The following is a 20,461-nucleotide window of genomic DNA, read 5'->3' as shown; positions in this document are numbered from 1 at the left end:
AGAGTACACATGCCATCATTTATCAGGAATGTGACCTTGGTCCACATCCTGAACAGTCTGAGCTTCTGTTTATGCATGTGTAAATCAGAAAGATATAATAATAACAATAATGCATAAATAACTTACTAGGTGTTTGTGAGGACTGAGTGGGAAGCATGCTATACATGTTCATTTTTATTTGTTAGTCTCCTTTAAAACAAAACCTGAACTATAATCTTTAACTGAAAAATTAAATCTTATACCAGAGATACTACTAACCTTAGAATCAGGAAGCCTGCACTGTATTTTGGAGTAAACCCCCCCAAAATATGAGATCTAAGGTATACTTCATCTTTCTCAGTCTTCGATTTCATAATCTGTGGAATGAGGGCATTGGCCTACATAATTCTTAGGGTTCCTTTTAGTCCAGTTCTTATGCTCAGTGATTCCCTAAATCTTTGTAATGAAAGTCTGCTACTTTCATATTCCAAATGAACCTAAGAAACAAAATAGTTAAGCCGTTTGCCCAGTTCTCTCAATAAGCAAAGAGTTATGTGTTAAAATGCAAACCCCCCAGACCTTAGAGCCTTAATACTGCATTAAGTTGCTCTTCTACATACATAGTTATACAGTGGCTCCCTAAGACTGAATACTCTGAAAAGAAAATCAGAGGTTGGCATTTTATGGATACTGCCAGTACAATTCTTTTTAAGTCTTACACACATTTTACCGACTCTAGGAGAATTGGTTAGTAAAGCCATGCATACTTTAATTACACAGATTATGCAACAGGGGGCTCTCTAACAAAGAAGAAAATTAGTGAGACACATATTTAAACTTGATTCTGCTTGAGAAGCAGAATAAGTCTTGCTCACAATTTTCGAGGAAGTAGAAGTGTGATGCTGTGCTATTATAGGGCTCAGTTAGGATTATGAAGTCATAGGGTTGTCGGTATTGGGGATTACTTTTTGATGATTGCGGGACAGCAGTGTGATATTGGTTAGTGTTCTGTCTGACAAAGGCAGACACACCACAAATCCTGGTAAGGCATTCTGAGCAAGCCCAGACCTGTCAGCATCCTTCCCTTGGTGAATTTCTAGGTTGAGCAATAAGGAAGGACAGAAAGAGAAAGATTTATTTAGTGGATCACAGAGAACTGTCAAACCTGAAAAGAGTCAATAAAACCAATGTGGTAGAGTGAAGGGGACATCCCTTTGGACGTCAACATATTTAAGTCCTAGTTTCATCACTTATTAGCTATAATCTTGACTGAATGAATTTACTCTTCTTGTAATGTTTTCTTCTATGATAGTATTATCATAATAATCTCTTTCATGCTAATTCTACAGGATTATCGTGAGGATTAAATGATTGAAAACACTTAAATCATAAGGTATGATGTGACTTTATCTCAATCTACTCTCCCTGTTCATGCATATCCTCAGCAATTTAGAAGGAGAAAACATGGACCCAATCCCAATTAGTTGAAACCATTTTCCATATCAGGTTTTCTATTGTGCCCAGCTACATCTTTTCTTTCCATAGAGGACAATAAAGAAGAGCTACAACTATCATCATCAGGATCACACCACCTTTCCTTTCTGCCCCTCCCCTGACTCCAACCCCTACCCACACCGCATAACTGGGAGGTGACTGGTCTGTTAGTAAGAGGCTGGATCCAGACTTTGCTGTAGATCCTGGTCATTCCATTTACTAGCTTATAACTTTAGTCAAGTTACTTCTTTGTTTTTCTGTTTCCTCTGATGAAAATAATGTCTCCTTCATAGGGTTGTTGTAAGAATTAAATAACAACTTGTTATTTATATAAATATCTATAGAAATTTATATTAATATAAATAACAACTTATTGATACATATAAAATACTTAGAACAGTTCCTGATAAATCAATAACACTCAAAAATATTTGCTTTAATAATTATTGTCTTTATCCAGAGTTATGGAATAGTGTTTTGTGGTAAAAGATAACCAGTCAGGTTTCATTCTTCTGGGAACCGAGGTTATCTGCCCTGGGCCAGGGGATGAAGGATAACCAGTCACTCTTTTGACTTTAACTGCCCTGAAGTTGAAAGTAAAGTAAAAGGGAATATCCTAGTTTGTATTATATAAGTAATGTGTTATTGGTAAGCATTATAGTTAGAACTATAGGATTTTAGAGAGGTAAGAGACTTTGATATTCATCTGGTTAATCTGCATTATAGTTAGAACTATAGGATTTTAGAGAGGTAAGAGACTTTGGTATTCATCTGGTTAATCTCATTTTAAAATGGAGAAAATGGAGATCTAGAGAGGAGGAATAGTTTGTCCAAGGTTTTACATAGAGGAAATATCATGAGAATGAGATTTCAGCTCAGGCTAGGTGTAGGCCTATTGAAACATACTGCTTCTGTTGACTCTCCTCACCAAATTCTTTCTTTCATCTGAATTATTACAAAACTGCTTATTAACAATATCTAAGATGTTACACACAGGAAAAAAAAAACCACACCTCTAAAGTCCACGTGTGATGGGGACAACTTTATTTTGTATTGCGCCATCTCTACAGCTAGCAGACCACTTCATCATTTGTTATTTGTCTTCCACCACTGCTCTTTTAGAGTTAGGGGGACCCAGTTTGAACCCAAATTTGGAAATTTGGCAACTTAGAGTATCGTTGAGTTTACAGTCATTTGTTATCATGACAATCTTTACTACAGCTACTAATATCCTTTCTTTTTTGAGAAAGTGGTCACTTGGAAGATATTTGGGTACTTAGATACTTTATTCTTGTTATTTAGAAAACCTAAAACTAAATATCACCCTTGGTTCCAGTACCCTTCCAAAAGTAACTTTCTATTAGAGGATTTGAAATATGTAGATCATTAGTTATTCTTTTGAGATTTTCTCATTTTATAAATGAATAAACTTATACATAGAGGTTAAATGACCTTTCTATGGTTATGCAACTTTCTTCTCAAAAATGTCTTATAGTGGGACACATGCTTACACTCCAATTTTGAAGATAATACTGTGTAAGTAAAAAACTGTCAAGCAGGAAATGGGATGGCAGCCTTTCAAAATGCCTAAATTCATGAGTGTGACAACTGTTGATCTACCATCAAACATCTCTCCATCTTCCTCATTGTCTGGAACATTTTGTTGAGAAGTCATTTTGTAAGAGTTTTTTTCTCAGTTTATAATAAGTTTTCTCAAATTGGTTTTAATTTTCCAGAATTGTAATTTCTTTTTTCCTTTCTAAAAAAATGAAATCAGATAGTATATTAAAAGCTGTGAATGTATACATAGATTTGAATATTTCCTTTGTTGTACCATAAGTCGAATCTCCAGACTTCTTTATGGTAACTGACAGTAGAAATGGTAGATCTTGTAACAGACAACTGCAACTGCAGGCCAGAATATTTGCTTTTCACATTCTCCATTATGAGTTTACAGTTTGCCCACAGAAGACCTGTTCAGGGAGCCATCATAGAGCTCCTAATCGTATTCTTTGCCCTTCTAATAAGTTTCCTTTGATTCTCAGTTCACCTTTAAGATCATTAGCTTTTGGTTACTTTAAAGCATTTTACCTAAGTGTAGGATCTTTCCTAAAGAGGAATCTAGAAGGTTAATGACCATCCTCCACAGACTCCGCTGTGGTTTTGACTAATATCCTGCGGTATTTTTACACTAGCCTTTCCTGGGGAGCTTTCCGCACTTACATTTTAATGGGTTCATATGTTTTCTTCTAATTATTCTAGAATGCAACTCAGAGGAATGCTATCATTTAGCATTTCAAATGTTAATTAAGAAACATCCCCTTTATCAGTAATGTCAGCCTTTACAAAACATGTTAATACCACATAATAGAAGTGTTAGTCCTGTGCTTTCATGGGTTACCTTGATGTGCTTCTATTGACAGTCTGCTGGAATCTTGAATCTTGCTCCATGCTACTGGTTTTTTGTTTGTTTGTTTGTTTTAACTAGTAGTCAGTTTTATCATTCATTCATCCTTACCTTTTTACTTAGGAAAAAAAAAGAATTTTTGCCAACTATTGCCTTGACAATTAGATTCTTTCTCTAACCTAGTAATGTTGACTGTAACCATTTTATAGAATATCCTTCTCAACTCCTGGGCCCTTCCTCCTGTGATATTAGTCCTGATCTTGACTTGAATGTCTCCAATGATGGGAAACTCACTCCCTGTTATATGAAGCAGTCTATTGCATGGTTGGTCTACACTTCATTAAATATAACTGCTTAATTGAATCCAAATTTTCCTCTGGACACACATGATACCTCTTTATTTTTTCAATGAGAACTTTTTAGACCCTTAGAGATAGATATAACTTTCTTTAATTTCTCTTTTCCTGTTCTAGTTCTTAAACTAATACTTCAAATGGGGCTGTGGTCATTGAGGAACAAATAGCATGGATGCCTCTGCCTTAGATCCTTGCCTTAACTCGTGGGTTATCTTAAGTTTTTTAACAGTTCAATAATATAAATGGTACTCTACAAATTGGTAAGTGGATTCACTGTCTAAAAACAGTCATGAAGAGGGCTTTAGATTTTGCATCAGCTAACCTAGATTTGAATTTTTGACTGAACTTATACTCCAGATAATTAACCTTTCTGACCTTCAGTTTTCTCAATGTATATGTGGATAACAATTCTGGCCTTATGGAATAATCATGACGATTAAGCAAAACAACCTCTATTGAACCCAGTACTGTCTTGGTGCATTGCAGGTATCTCATCTTAATTTTCCTTCTCTTTCTACCCTATTATGTCATGCCTTTAATTACTTTCATTCTCTTCTGCATTGCTATTGTCTAAGCATAACCAACCAGAGACAATTTTCGAGCTTATTTTTAAGGAAGTCTCTTTTCTTATGGTCTCTAGCTTATTACAATACGTATACATTATCTAGAATGGGTTGATGACTTTATGAGATTCCTTCTAGCTAACACTACAAGTTTAAATACTAATATCCTGTTCAAAGCATTATAAAAATTAATTTCTTCTTGCTCAAATATTGTTTAAAGAAATATCCTTATACAATAATCTTATCCTTTTCTGGATATCTGAGCAATGTAATATGTATTTACATCTATGTATGTATGTATGTATGTCTATTTATTATCTATCATCTATCTATTCTGCCTTAGATTTCATAAACACACAGCCATCTATCTACACCAATGTCCCATTAACTTCCTATTGCATATCCTGGATTATTGGACAAAATTAGGCACAGAGGGGTATAGTTTTATGTGAAAATGATTAAGTGAATGACTGAGAACTTTACTAAGTGCTTTTATTTACTACCTTGGACTTCTTGAATGTTTTCTTGTTTGTCTCCCCAATATTCTGAAAAAAAGCTTGCCAAATATTTTTTTTATTTTTTTAACATATTTTGCTTAGCCTAGCAAAGCAAATTTAGAGATTTTTAGATGAAAGATGCTATATTTCATCCATCCATTTACTCATCTACCCATCCATTTGTTCACTCATTCATACTTTTCCTTGTTTTAAAAACCAGTGCTATATTTTCAATATATTATTCTAACTAATCAAGGTCCTATATAGTAATAGGTTCACAGGCAAATATATTTTGGTTTAGAAAGACTCAGTAACTTTATGCAAGGAAACATTATTTACTCTAAATTACATACTCTTTCTGTTTTACCGGTAATTGTAGAGAATTCTAAAAACTTACTAGTAGAAAGACCTTTCTGGTCACCTTGTCCAAACTCCCTGACAGTTTTTCCTAACAAATTTGTATATTTCAGTTATTTCCAATTATATCTTATTCAATATCAAATACCTATGAGTATAGGATCAGCAGGGTGTTTCACTAATTGTTAGTTTCACCCCCACCCTTATCTGTGTACACACAGAGGACAAAAATATAAATTTATTAAAGTATAGTAATATAGTTTGAGTGTCAGTCATGTGATGGGTGCTGTAAGATACTGCTATTTCAACAAGATCCATTCCTTGAAAATTTAAAGTCTAAAATTAGAAATGCGAGCAACTAGAAACTGTCCATGAAGAAAGCAGCCCAGAGAGATGGGTGACAGCATGAATGTCATGATTATCAAACCATTTTAAGGTCATTTTTATCACATTCCAAGGCTTTAAAAATTGATGACTCATTCTATCTGATGCCTGTGGTCACTCTTTTCGTTATTGTTACATTCTTTTTCTTGTGTGTGTGTGTGTGTGTGTGTGTGTGAGAGAGAGAGAGAGAGAGAGAGAGAGAGAGAGAGAGAGAGAGAGAGCATGCACTCACACAAGCATGCAGAACTGAAATTATAGGCCTAAATATGGGAGATGGGGGGTGGTCAGAACATGAATCTAGGTATCATGTACCCTTTCAGGCTGTCAGTTTTTAATAGATGGATTGAATTTAGACAGTTTTAGAGGTGTTGATAAAACAAAATGATTAACTTGGAAGTGTGGAGGCCACTCTTGAGTTAACTGAGTTTGCTACTTGATTTTAGAATAAATGTTTAAATTTGACTTAAAAAGGTAGGTGGATGAATCATAAATTAATTCATTCAGATATTTCCAGAGCATCTGATATATACTAAATGCTATTTTAGACTCTAGAGATATAAAAGTAAACAAAATAGATAATTTCCTTGCCCTTAGGGGTTTTACATTCTGACGGGAATCTTCTAACCTCATTTCTCTTCTACAAAGAAGGTATATCAGTGACAGTGGAAATTAGAGAAAGGCTAAAATTATGGGTAGTTAGTTGAGGCAGGTTTTCCAACATCCTCAAACCATCTAAGAGAGAAAATAACCAAGTACCAATCATGTAGTGCAAACCAAACCAATGTACGTTTTTAGGAATGGAAATGGAAGAAATGCAAATTTATCCTATTATAAATTTCTCTAATTTCTGTTTTGATTTAGTTTTCCTATAGTCTTCTTATGAAGATCAACTTGATTTACTGAACCAAGAAGGAGAGTATTTGAAGGCCACACTCTCAGAACCAAAGGGTACCCTATCATGGCCAAGAATAGGATAAGCTTAGCCCCTTGGTTGAGAGAGGTAAAAACTGCAGAGGGAGAAGATTTGGGTCATTTGAGTCCCCCTCCCTTACAACATTATGTGATCTTTTCAAGGTCATTTACAAGATGTGAAATCCTGCTGGAGAAGCACTAGAAAGGACATTTAACTTTCTCATTTTTTTCTTTATGTGATCTTAGTTAGGACATGAGAGACATTGAAGTCTAAAGGTCTGGATTAAACTCATAGATCTTCACTCATCTGTTGTGTGAACTTGGGAGATTGCATCACTTAATAGACTCTCGGTTTGTCTGTAAAACCAGGCTGCCATAATCTTAAATTTCTTCACGTTTGTTGAGAATTTCAGTGAGATAATACATGGGAAGATGATTCCTAAACAGTAAAAGACTATATAAATGCAAATGATAATTCCATTTTTATTTTATTAATTTTATTGCATGATTATAATAGTTTATGGTACCATGTTTAATTGACATATAGTGTGTGGGGGCTAAAAAAAAAATTTTCCTTCCACCTTCTAATTAATAGAGTTGAATTAGCAGGAGAAAATTGAATTTTAATTTATGCACTCTGGAATTCACTTAAGTGTGAAAATTCCAAAGACAATGAGGCAAAACTAGGTATATATGTCATTTTTGAACAAATGAGTAAATGTGGGGAATGGGGTCTTAGATTTCATAAGTGAAAATGAGCAAATTAGGGGCAACCTAGAGAGTGGCAAATAAATTCCTGCTGTTTTTGCTTCTGAGTTGCCAAGAAACAATGGGGCATAACGGCTCCTCTAGTTAACAGGGCCCTGCCTGGATCCTTCTAATCTACCATATTTGATTCAAATTAGGATAAAGTGAATAGAGTAAGATTTCCTTCCTGGAGCAGGTCTTTCCATCTGAATTTCTTGGCCAGAAAAGGGAGATAATAATAATAATCAGCTTTAAGATTAATATTTCGGAAGGTAGTTTTAGGGTGGCAAGACTTTGGTCTCTTTCAAGTGTAACAAGATAAAAGGAAAGCTCTGGAAATAAATTACATGGGTTCCATTTGAACTCTACCTATTCTTAACTGGGTGACCTCGGTAAAGCAACTTAACCTTTCTGTGCTCCAGTTTCTTCATTCATAAAATGAGGATAATAGTAGAACTTACATCATAGGATCATGATCCAATGAATCAATAATTGTGCTACACGTAGAACTATGTGGGAACTGAGCATTGGCTCACATTAGTTATATCTTGTTTCTTATCAAAAGAGACATTCTCTAAGATACTTATATTTGACCTGCTTGAGCAATAAGGCTACTATCCTTAATGTGTGTCATAAAGAATTAAATCTATTGTCTTTCTGATTTTTAGAGATGGCCAAAATCAGAAAAACATGTAACATGTAGTAATTCTGTTATTGAACTGTTGAATAAAAGAACTAAATAAATTTGTTATATGAAGAAATTTATGAATTATCAGAAAGTAATTATTTATATTGCTTTTGCCAACCTATTTTAACTGACATTCTGGCAGAGAAAAGGAAATGGAAGTATAGTTATTGTTTGGGATGAAATTCATGAAGAAAAGGTCCTCTTCTGTCCATTAAGCTTGCTGTGTGGGAGCCTAATGAGCTCATATTCACCAAGCTTTGAATCAGGGGCCTGACCTCAGAGTAGGATAATACATGAGCAGAGCTAGACTCCTTTGCATTCCCAACAGACAAGGACATTGACAATATTCCCCTAATGAAAATTTTGTTTGCCATTACTATGTCAAGGTTAATCATTTACTTCAAGTTGATTTCCAGTCTTCATTAAACACATTATGTCCAGGAGTAAATGATGGATGATGTATATGAATCACAAGGTATATTCTCCTGTTTTGGGAAATTTGGATTTTATAGCAGGGACCTGATTTAAATGGATATTTTAATGACAACATGCTCATTCTAACACATGGCATTATTATCACATCTTCTTTGAGGCTTGCAGCAGCCCAGTTAGATAGATACTGCTAGTGTCTTTATTGTTGATCTATGTTGCAGATGTGGTTTAGAGAGACTGAATAACTTGTCCAGCAGTATACAACTAGTGAGTGAGTTAGAGCCAAATTAGATCATGATGGCATGAACTGTAAGCTTGTTGCGGGCAGAGAGAATGCAGAGGTGTACAGAGTTCCCCTTGGTAACTAAAACAGAGCACTGGATATAATCTGTGCTCAGGTCAAAGTTTCAAGTGAATGACTATGGTGGTCCTAATAGTTTGATTTGGGAGTTGGAAGATTCGTCTTATAAATAAGGGAAAGACTATTAAATATTCTTTGTTTTTCATTTTAAAATATGGAGATGAATAAGACTGGTCATGTTTTATCTGTTTGACTAGAGGTCAGAAATATAAATATAACTATATAATTATGTTTTCAATGTGTATCTGACAACTTTCTCCAAAGTAATTAACACTGCTTCTACACATGATATCTTCAGAATGGTAAAGGGACGTTCTCAAGTCGTTCAAAGAAAGATAGTTTGAAAAGGAAGATACTAATATCCCTGCCCTTTAAAATAACCTGATTGTTTTATCTAAATCATCACTAGGTTGATTTAATCTCCTTTCTGACCTCAAAGGAAAAGGTATTGGAAATGTCGTAGTAGCCTTGGAGGAAAACTTATGAGATTTATTGACCCAGAGAAGAAAGTTATGAATTTATGGATATCAAAATACGAACTTCAGTATTGCTTCTGATCTCAATGGCCCTCCCTGTACATGGGTCCAATATAACTTCTCAAATTTCCCTATGCTTACCTCTTCTTCTCATTGAGGAAATGGTGTAAATGATGCTGATGGTGACTTAAAGTGCTAAACAGCTAAAAAGCACCCTGATAATAGTTGCAAGAGTGCAAGGGAACATGTAAAGTTTTTGTTGTCTCATCACCACATTCTTTTAATAGATATCTAAAGACAGGAATAATGTCGCTCTCAGAAAGCTGGCATTTATTGTTTTCATTTTGTTCCTTAAATGCCTAAATTGATGCCGTCATGTCAAGACAGGGGAGAACTTCAAACAGCCACTGTTACTTACTTTTTTCATCTTTCCCCCATCACCCTCTTTTATCTTATGGCTGCCACTTTGGTTTACTTTCTGCATCAAAACATCCTCATTTTTCACAAACTCACAGAATAAAATTAACACACGCAAGGGAGCAAGCATCCTTTTCCCAGATCTGTGTGTGGGGGTGTGGGGGCGAGGGAAGGGCAGGGAATGGCAGTTTTGGAGAAATAATCTAGGTTTCGAGTGTCTGAGTTTATTTCTCCCTTCTAGTATTATCTACACTGAAATAAATAAATAAATATATATATAATTATATGTATATATAATATATATATAATTTTCACACACACACATATACATACATATGATACCTGAAGAACTTATTAAAAACTCAAATTTCTGTGCTTTACTCATAGAGATTTCTCCTTTACATTCTGAGAAATAATCAGGAATCTGCATTTTAAAAAAGCATCTCAGAAGACTATTATGTATTTTCTTTTTTTAAAAAAACTTAACACTGTCATCATCTTTTTCTTTGGCACATTCCAGTTTTTCAAATGCTTGCAGATACATATTCAGTTCTGTGAGGTGGACAGAATGATTGTCTCCATTTTGAGGATAAGAAAGAGACTCAGAGTTTAGTGATGATTTTCTCAAGGCCTCACTATACACCCTCCTCTTGCCCATGTCTTTAGATTCCTTTCTTTGATGAACTTTTTTCTTTTTCGGTGTTGAACTGAACAAGGCCCAGAGCCCCCAGTGCCAGCCAGTACTATCTGTGCCTGCCTTATTCAAGAACGAGATAAGTCTGGTAGCCAAGTAAGGAAAATAGTTTTATCTGTAGAATGTGAACATTTGCCTAATTCATATAGTAATTACTTTGATTTTAAGTGATAATCCCCTTGACCCATCCATATGCACTTTTGAAAATGTATCCACCTGTTTTATTTTGTGTTGTTAAAATCCGAAGTTTGTTGTCCTCATTCAGCCACAGTGAACTGCTGCAGGGGATGTGTACTTCATTGACAGTTGAGAATCCCCCCTTCTCAAGATGTCTGCCTATTTAATCCTCCTCCTTGCTGTCTGCCTGTGTTATGCCTAGTGGCAGCATTAAAGTTCCAGGCCCTCACACACGGTCATTTGACACAGAGCTTGGGCTAAACAACCTCATAAACCTCTATCCTTCTCACTGACTAAGTGAATTTCTGCTAGGCATACAGGTTTGTGACCACATCTAGAGAGTTCCAAGAGCTCTCTGGGTCCCATATTTATTTTCAGTAGCTTTCACCGCCTGCATTTGCTTTGCCCTCAACTGGGGTATTTCCAGTGTACACCTGTTTCTGCTTGGAAGTCATTCATTTAATTTTTGGGCACTGCCCTTGATACTTGGAGAGGTGTCTGTGAAGGGGAGTCATTAATGATATTCGAAGACAAGTTGGAGAGTGATTATAACTAATAGCCACTTCCAGACCTTGGAGTGAATGGAAGGTGATTACTCTTTTTACATTTCCAAAATCTTTCATGCTGCATTTTAACTTGGGTGACATTATCTCCTCTGCTGAGTTTCCTGTAACATCCAGCTGTCTTCACACGCACTCCTGGTGACCTGATTGCATTCCAAAGCTGGTCGTTGACTACCCTAGCCCACAGTTATTGTCTCACCCAACCCTCATTCTCCTCTCAGTGCAGGGTGCTCACCTGGTCCCTCATTTTAGGGATTGAGCCTATTTTGCAGGTTTCCAGATAGAACCAAGAAATCTGGGTTCCAAGGGAGAGGAGATGCTTTTCCTGTTCCAAAATGAGCTAAAGGTGGGGCCCAAGGCCAGGACCCAAGAGGCTATTGTCACTTTCTCCAGTGTCCATACCTTCCTTCCTAAACAGAGAATTCTACCTGCTTCAGATTATTGGAGAGAGGGTAGATTGCCTTCGCTCGGCTCTCCCACCCCTAACCTCTTCTTAGAGACCCAGGGTCCTTTAACCGGCTTGTGGTAGTGTTTTCTCTTGGGGGAGGGACGGGACGGAGCAGACCCGAGCTGCAGTTCCCTCGCTCTGCCTGAGAATTTCTCATCCAAACCTCAATCACGTAGGATTGCGTAGAGAAGAGAAAAGGGGAGAGACAGAAGACAGAAGAGGGAGAGGGGTGACGGGAGGGAGGGAGGAGAAGGGAGTCTGGGAGCAGAGGGCGCGAAGGAGGGGAGGAGGACGGGAACAAGCGACTCTTCCCAATGCTCCAGAAGCCCGCGACCCAGCCTGGCCCCACCTAGGCACTCTGGAGCTCTCCGGAGGGTGGGCAAGCAGTGCAGGAGGTACTCCCGCCGCTGCCCGCTTTTGATCCCACCTCCCTCTCGGCAGCGGCAGACCCTACCTGGAGTTTCCTGCGGAGCTAGCGCTCCAGCCCGGCGAGCTGACTGGGAGGAGGCAGTGGCGCCCAGGAGCCGGTATGGCTCCGCGCTCCCAGAGTCTGAGCCCAGGAATGGGACTCGGCCCTGAGAGCCCCCTCCAGGGCCAGGGGCGGCGAAGGCGCTGTGGCAGGGGGCGCCCTGCTAGCACGAGGCTCTGAACGGCCACCCGCACAGCAAGTTGGGCGAGTTGGCGGCAGCCTGCACCTGCCTCCTGGCCCTGGCCCCAGAGTCTGCGTCCAACCCCGAGGCCTGGGTTGCGCTCTGGGCCACCTCCCGCCATCGCCTGTGGTGGCCTAGGGGCCCCGCCTGCGCCCCCGGCGCCAGACCATGGTGGGCAGCTCCAGCATTGAGCCGCAGCCACCTCGAGCCGACGTCGCCCACAGCCTACCCCCGCCCCACCCGAGCGGACGCGCGGGTGTTCGCAGCGCGCCGGTCACTTCCTTCCTCGGCGGGATGGGCCGCGCGGGACTAAGTGATCGGCCTTGCGTCCAGCGGCTAATCCCCATCTGATCTGCTGCCTGTGAGCTGTCGACTGCCGGGCGGCGCGAACCTGGGGGAGCCGGGGCAGCGCAGCGATGACCTGATCCGGAGCCCGCCAGGGCGCCCCCTCCTTCCTTCGCTCCCTCTGAGCCTATGCGGAGATAGGCTCGGTGCGGCGGCACCCGGCGGACCATGGTGGGGAGCTCCAGATAAAGACGTGTGGGCGCCGAGCTGGAGAGGACACCTTCGGCATCGCTGCCTTTTGAGGGGGCTTATTTAAACTACTGAGTCATTCCAGATTTAGGATTCCCTAAATAATCACCAACTGTGCCCGTCTCGTGCCAGAAAGCAAGCGGGAAGAGAAAGAGCGCCCGCTCTTGGGACCCCGTGTATCCCCAGCGCTCACCTCCCGCGGGTTTCTCCCTGAGGGGTGCTTAGCCCTCGAGGATCTCCCTCCCTCCCCCCTTGCTCCCCCCTTCCTCTTTCTTTCCCTCCTCCCTTGCCTCCTGCTCTCTTTGCAGCGTTGCTGGCGGGGAGTCTTTCTCTTCGCAGCTGGAAACAGCTGCGCCCTCTTAGCGCCCCTACCCGGACTCCCGCTAACCGCTCCCACTTCGCGCGTCTCGGAATTCAAGAACTCGAGCAGCCGGCCCCTGGAGAATGGCAGCCGGTGCGATGCAATCCATAGACCTCACCCAGCCGGGACGGACCTCCTAATCTTCAGAACTGCGGGCCGCTGGGAGTTAAATTGCTGCCTTCCTCTCCTTCTCTCTTGCGGTTGGTGGCTTGTTTTCTAAAGGAACGTTTTACTCACTTTTTAGTATTTTCTACCGGGGGCACGCTACCCGCTTTGGTCCAGACTCTGCTTTGTAAACGGGTTTTATATATATACGTGTGTGTGTGTAGATATACTTTGGACATCTTACAACGCTTGCGCCTCCCCAACTGGGGCACGGCTTGTTTTGGACATCCTTCTTCCCCTTCCACTTGGTACTCCGAACGCAGTGTGACCAAACTCCCCACTGCCCCTTGGACGTGGATTGCCTTAGGGTGCAAGTTTGGGGTGCAAGAGTCTAGTTAACAGGAAGGCCTGGGACCGCCCCGCCCCCGCCGCCAGCGGTTGGGGAAGTTTACATCTGGATTTTCACACATTTTGTCGCCACTGCCCAGACTCTGTCTAACCCTGTGGGCGCCGGGTTTTCGGTACCGCAGCCTCCTCAAGTATTAGCACTGCCTCCCCGCGCCTGCCCTGTCCCTCCTGGCTGCCGAGGTGCTGCCCTCGCCCCAGCGGAGCGAAATCCCGAAGGTGCAGTGGAGCCCGGGGCCTGGGGCCCGCGCTGAGCAGCTATGGCTGCGGCGATAGCCAGCTCCTTGATTCGGCAGAAGCGACAGGCGAGAGAGTCCAACAGCGACCGGGTGTCGGCCTCCAAGCGCCGCTCCAGCCCCAGCAAAGACGGGCGCTCCCTGTGTGAGAGGCACGTCCTCGGGGTATTCAGCAAAGTGCGCTTCTGCAGCGGTCGCAAGAGGCCAGTGAGGCGGAGACCAGGTCAGTAGAAGCTCGCACAATGGGCTACCGAGAGGCTGACACTCTCTCTCCTTCTGCAAAGCACCTGGGGGGACGCTCATTGAAGGCACCAGGATCCCCTCTTCTATTCTGCCCCCCTTCTCCTCTAATTTCCAGACATCTCTCTTTAAGTCACCCTCTGTCAGTTAATAGCTTGTCCCATATTCGTTAAAACACTTTGTACCTTGATTTAACCATGGTTTGATTAGAATGAGAGTTATGTGTATAGATGCTTCTAGTCCCATATAGCCTGTAGAGTCCTTGAGGGCAGTGACCTCATTCACTCTCTTTCTCACTCCCGTCCATCCATCCATCCACCCAACCAACCATTCATCCATCCATCCATCCATCTATCCATCCATCCATCCATCCATCCATCCAGTGCTCATTTTACCTACTGAGGACCTAAATATTAAACAAACAACCAAAAACCCTTCCTTCCACATATTTCTCATAACATTTAGTATAATAGACACTTTTCTTGACACATAATAGACACTTAGTAGGCACCAGAGGAACTTAAATTTACTCTCTTTTTCTAACTCTTCCTCCAGTAACACATGCTATTGTATTTTTCAGACATTCCAACCAATTTCTCACCTCATTTCCTGCATGTCCTTTCACTCCCTTTTACATAGACCTTCTCTTCCTATGCTCTTTCTCCAACTACTTTCATGGTTTCCAAGGACTCTGCTCGTTAACTTTTCTGTCCTCTTACTCCCATCCTGTGCACGCTCACACTTACTTTTGGGACATTAAGGAAAAAAAAAAACATAGTATTTGCAGTTTGGCCTCAGGGAGTGTAAAGAAAACTTTAGTCTTATTAGAGATTTTCTTGGCATGGCCTTCTGAAGCTGATTGTCTTCTTTGGCCCTAAACTCAAATGGTTGGTCTCTTATATGTTTCTGTTTACAAAGAGAAATGGAATATCTTGAGTTTCAGAGTGATTATTCCCAGCTCAATCCAGGCCAGTGTCCCAGCTTGAGAGAATGAAAGTAGAATTAATTGCCCAGGTCTGTGCTTCCATCAGAATTTATTGATCCTCTGGGTGTGTTCCGTAGGGTCATTTGCAGTCTGCACATATTCTACCCTTACAAGGGGAGACTGAAAGGAAATACTGCCTAGAATGAAAGCTTGCTCTGCGATGCCTTGACTGGTTTAGGTTAGTGTCTTTGCAACGCTGATTGTAATGTTCTCCTAGGTTCCAGGAATGAAGCGTGTAAGCTAGGTTCTTTAAGGTGAGGAAAACACTGGAAAGTCTGGACAGTTGGAGCTCAGACTTAGTTTAGAAATTTGGGATTAAGTGTGGAGAAGCCGTCTCATTTCATTTTTCCATTGGGTTTTCATGGCATCTTGTGGGCTCATTTTCTCATTCTGTGAGGTTGATAAAATAGTAAATCTCGGGAGTAAACAAAAATCATTATGATCCCAAGGCAGGAACTACTAAAATCTGTGTTATTTTTGCATCTAATTATTATACACTGTTCATTTTATAAAGTGAAGATTTGTGTAAAAACTATAGTTATCTCTGCACAGTAAAAAATTAACATTAGGGGAAAATAAAATCCTTGGTATTGTACAATGATCACTTGGGGGCCATCTCTCAGGGCTTATGTGGTCTACAAGAAACTTTAAGGCTCTGAATTCAATGTGACTCTTATATCTCAGTCTCTAAAGTATGTTCTTGCACTCTAGTTAGGATAATTATATATTTGTGAATAGATCCTACTTAGTCTCCTCAGTTGAAAATGAGGTAATAAAAATGATAGGTGGATTGTATTTTGAATGGATAAAATAAACTCACCTGATAGTTGTTGAAGTTGTTTTGGAGATGAGCAATTTGCATGGCTGAATTTTGCATAGGAAAATTGCTTCCTGTAGTTCTTTCCTCAGCATCACATTAGAAAATAGAGAATTTGAGAGAATTGCTGAGTGTTTTGTTTTCTCCAGTGTTAATTTAATCTGCTCCTTTTTCCCCCATCTACTTAGTGTATATCTTGGCAGAAAGGATCCTGACTGGTGGCTTCCTTTAGCTAAAGTGCCACAATCATAATCTGGCAGAGACGACAGTACCTGTTAAGAGTTGCCCAGTGCAAGGACAACATACGTGTCTATACACTATGGACTTAAGTTTGTTCTGAAACTTAGCTTAGAAGAATGGTAGTGTGGGGTGCAGAAAAGCTTTTTGGGAAGACAATAGTGTACTATTATCACTACTAACAAAGCCAAATAATTAATCTGTTGATTTGCTGTCAGGAACCATGATTCACATAGCATGGGATGAGCCTATTTATAGGGAGATAGCACTTTCCACATCTCAATTTCGGGGTGCATTCTTTAACTGGATTGGGAGGAAGTTGATAAACACCAAAACAAAAGACTATTTGAGGGAATCTGTTTTATAAGCACTTCGATGTTATGTTCACTTAATATTTGAGCTATTCTTGAACTCACTAGTCCTACTAAGCTATGTCCTTGTGAACTCTAAACTGAGTCACAACTGGTTAAGTGGTCATGGTCCACTAACCAGACTTTCCAGAGGAGTGAGGCTGAGACAGTAAAACTAAGCCAAGTATTGGATGGGAAAGACCATGGTTGTATTTCTGATTTTAGGGCTGATATATTGAATGTCCCTCAACCTCTTGTTTTAACTAAACAAGTTTTGATATATATAATATTGAAACTTTATAAATGCAGTGGGAATACTGAAATTACACGATGAAGGTCTTGGATTTCAAAATCATGGTATTGCAGAATAAAAATGTAAGAACTAGTAGGGCAGACCTGATATCATACAGTTATAGGGCTATGGTTCACATTAGATACTTTATAAATGGCATCCCTGGAGCGCAATATGATAGCTTACCCTTGCGTTATGCAGCAAAACTCTTTTTTAGATAAGAAATCCCAAAGTCAGAGCAAGTCAGTGGTTTATAAAAAGTTACATAGCTATATATTGTGACAAAATCGGGACTAGAACTAGATCCAATTGATTTTTCTTGCCTGTGCTCTTTGCAAAACACCACAGATAAAAAGTAATATGAAGAAAAACTACATGTCCTTTCTCAAAGGATGGAAACGATCTTTTAGATTTGCTATTTATCATCAGCGATTGTTGTTGTCGTTATTTTGTAATTAGCATAGGAATAGGGTAGAATAGAGGAGATAACTGGTAGAAGGAGGTGTAGGCTAAGTCAGGCAATTGGAGTTCTAAAATGACCATCCTATAGTTAGCATGCATTATAGAAGAAAATCCCAATAGTGAAGACAGCACAGGAATAGTTTTAGCCCCTTAGGCACTGTGTGGGCTGTAGCTCTTTGGAAATGAGATGTTGAAGACCTTGAATTAGCAAGTTGGCCGAGGTCATTGAACCACAAAAATCCTTTAGAACATTTCTCTTTGAGTACTTTCTAGTAAAGAAAGAAGCATTCTTATGGCCATTATTTGAGTCATTATTTATCTGTGAAACCTCTATGAGCCAAGCTTTATAGACCATTTGCTTAAATGTTGATGACACTTAATTTGCTGTATCTAGGCAATTATTAAGTCCATGTGAATTACATGACTTATTCGTTTCCAACATTTGTTTTACTTCTGAATAGAAATATGTGTATAAATGATTGCCTCCAAAAGTATTTCTATTTTGACTCAGAAGTTACTACAGGTAATGGATAACATTCACAATCAAGAAGGGGGAGATTATTATAGAATCTCTGAATGTTGGAATGGCCATGAACCTTAGAGGTCATCCAGTATCACTCTTATATTTTTCAAATGAGAGCCTCTCTATAAAGTACAGAGTAACTAGATAAGCCTAAATCTATATATTTTGAGTGATTTTGTGGTTTTATTTTCTATAAAATTTATTTCTATTTTTTCTATCAAATTTAATTTCTTCTCTCAAACCAGAGCATTAAAAAAAAAAATCAACAATTAGGGAAAATTTCTTACCTAAGAAAATTAGGTATTTTTCATAATCTTTAAGTATTTGTTTTCTTATATGCCACTCTCTTTTTAAAAATGATGTAGTATATTTACACTGAGTGGATACAATAAACCAAAGAAGTTATTGTAATTTTTACTAAATTTTATTGCTTTTCATTGTTCTGTGTTTCCGAGTTCTTATTTCTACTGTTATAAAAGTTACCGTTGTTCACAATAATATTTCAGTATGCTTCCAACCTGTTTTGGTAGATGTACAGTATTTAATAGCATATTCATTCAGCTTTGTGCTATCAAACACATCCCTTTACATAGATGATAAAAAATCACAGAAAATCAAAACTTTAAGAAGAAAACTGACCAAAAAAAAGGGAAATGATGCTTAATTATACAATCTCTGGAATACAAATTAGATTTTTATAAATTGAAAAATTTTGGTCAATGGATACATTAATAGATTCATATGACAAGTGATATTTTGCATTTATAGTAAGCTCTTTTATTGTATTTTTTTTTTCTTTTAAAAGTGTGACTCATGTCTGAACTACAAAATCTGCCTAATTGATATTTGGCTTGATGTCTGTTAAAAAACAATAAGCTTTTCTCTTCAGAAACTCACCCTAGGGTTTAAACTGATATTTTGTATGTGTTTTTTAAACCCTATTTTCTCTACAGCAGTGCATTTTCATCAACAAATTATGTTTCCATTGTAAGAGCATTTTAAAATAGCAAGTACTGTGATCTCTTGATTTCTTTCATCCCACAGAGATCTCATCAAGCTATAACTCAGGATTAAGTCTTTAAAGTTTTAATGAAGTTGATATTCTTGAACAGAATTAGAAAGACAATTTGCAGGAAATGAGGCAGTCTTTGTATTTGAGGAAGCAAGAGGAATGTTTTGGAAGATCTTTGAAAACTAAAGCCTTTGTCTTATAAAATTGTATTTTAAAAAAGTACTGGGCTTACTAAGATAGCATCACATTGCTTTTGTTCTAGGTGGGAGCATATTTATGCACAGATATTATGTACATTTTTGGCTTGGTTTGGAAAAATTGCTAATAGTAATTAATTATTTTTTGTCTCTTCCTTTGAGTGCTTCATCATAATGTATATTTGTTATTGATTTTTTTCTCATAGAATTATTATAGATTTTATGAAGACTCTTAAAGACAGCCTCTTTAAAACATAGGGAACCCAGGTAATATACTACATTTCTGAATTCTGTTAATGGCCTTCCCATCACATTGCAGAGCTTTACTTGTTGTCCAGGTAAAAGTGTACTACATCTAAAGGGCTCTGATTCCGAGGCCACTTTCTAACCATCTGTGAGAAGGAGAAGCCTTAGATGCAATATGTCTATTAATCAATCATATAATAATAATAATAATAATAAATGATTATATGACTCCAGGTCTTACATAGTTTCTTTACAACTTTTGTCCCTTTTATTCTTTATGGTGACCCCCTGACACAGTTTACCTTATCTTTGAAATAAGAAAACAAAGCTTCGAAGTGGCAGAAAGACTTGCTCAGGTTCATGGAGTCAGGAACTAGTTAAGCTGTCACATGACCCCCAGCTCCTACACTGCAGATCATCTGTCTTTATCTTCTATCACCTTGAACTAAGAATAACTTAATTTGATTCAAAGCTTGGAAGTTATTGTTAGGGGGAATCCAATGAAGAGTTCGAGGAATCGTGGAATGTAATGAATGACTGATTTGCTTTGCTGTGTGTGTAGTCTAGAACCTCTAGGGAGGGTCTCTAGTGAGGAGGAGGAATGGAGCAGACTGGTGGTCTTCAGACCAGAACTAAAGAAGCCGTCCATGGCTGCGTTGTTATATCTGGTCTCGGGCTCCTGGCTGGGATGTCCCTCTCTGCATGCCAGGAACCTCAGAGATATCAAGGGAGCCACTTGGGGCACCTAAACACCCATTGGGAGACTTGAGTCCGGAGGGGCAGACTTTCTTGACTGTAAACATAAATGATTGCTTCAGATGTTTTTGAATGTAAGGTTAATATCAAGGTCAGGGGAG

At 39.2% G+C, this 20,461-nt stretch overlaps 1 protein-coding gene across 5 annotated transcripts in view; it reads left to right on the top strand.

Moving 5' to 3' along the window:
- FGF12 (fibroblast growth factor 12) overlaps positions 1-20,461 on the top strand; it is a 477,520-nt gene that overhangs the window by 231,845 nt on the left and 225,214 nt on the right. Inside the window, exon 1 of one of the 5 annotated variants that reach the window (XM_016136339.2) lies at positions 13,120-14,466. The exons of the other annotated variants lie outside the window; for them this stretch is intronic. Within the exon in view, the coding sequence (XP_015991825.1) occupies positions 14,268-14,466 (199 nt within the window). The 5' untranslated portion in view covers positions 13,120-14,267. Of the gene's footprint in view, positions 1-13,119; positions 14,467-20,461 lie in introns of those variants that run through there. 5 annotated transcript variants of the gene reach the window in all.

The sequence above is a fragment of the Rousettus aegyptiacus genome, unplaced genomic scaffold (genome assembly GCF_014176215.1).
Source record: "Rousettus aegyptiacus isolate mRouAeg1 unplaced genomic scaffold, mRouAeg1.p scaffold_m13_p_4, whole genome shotgun sequence".
In the NCBI taxonomy this organism is placed as follows: domain Eukaryota; kingdom Metazoa; phylum Chordata; class Mammalia; order Chiroptera; family Pteropodidae; genus Rousettus; species Rousettus aegyptiacus.
This window is presented reverse-complemented; position numbering and strand designations above follow the sequence as displayed.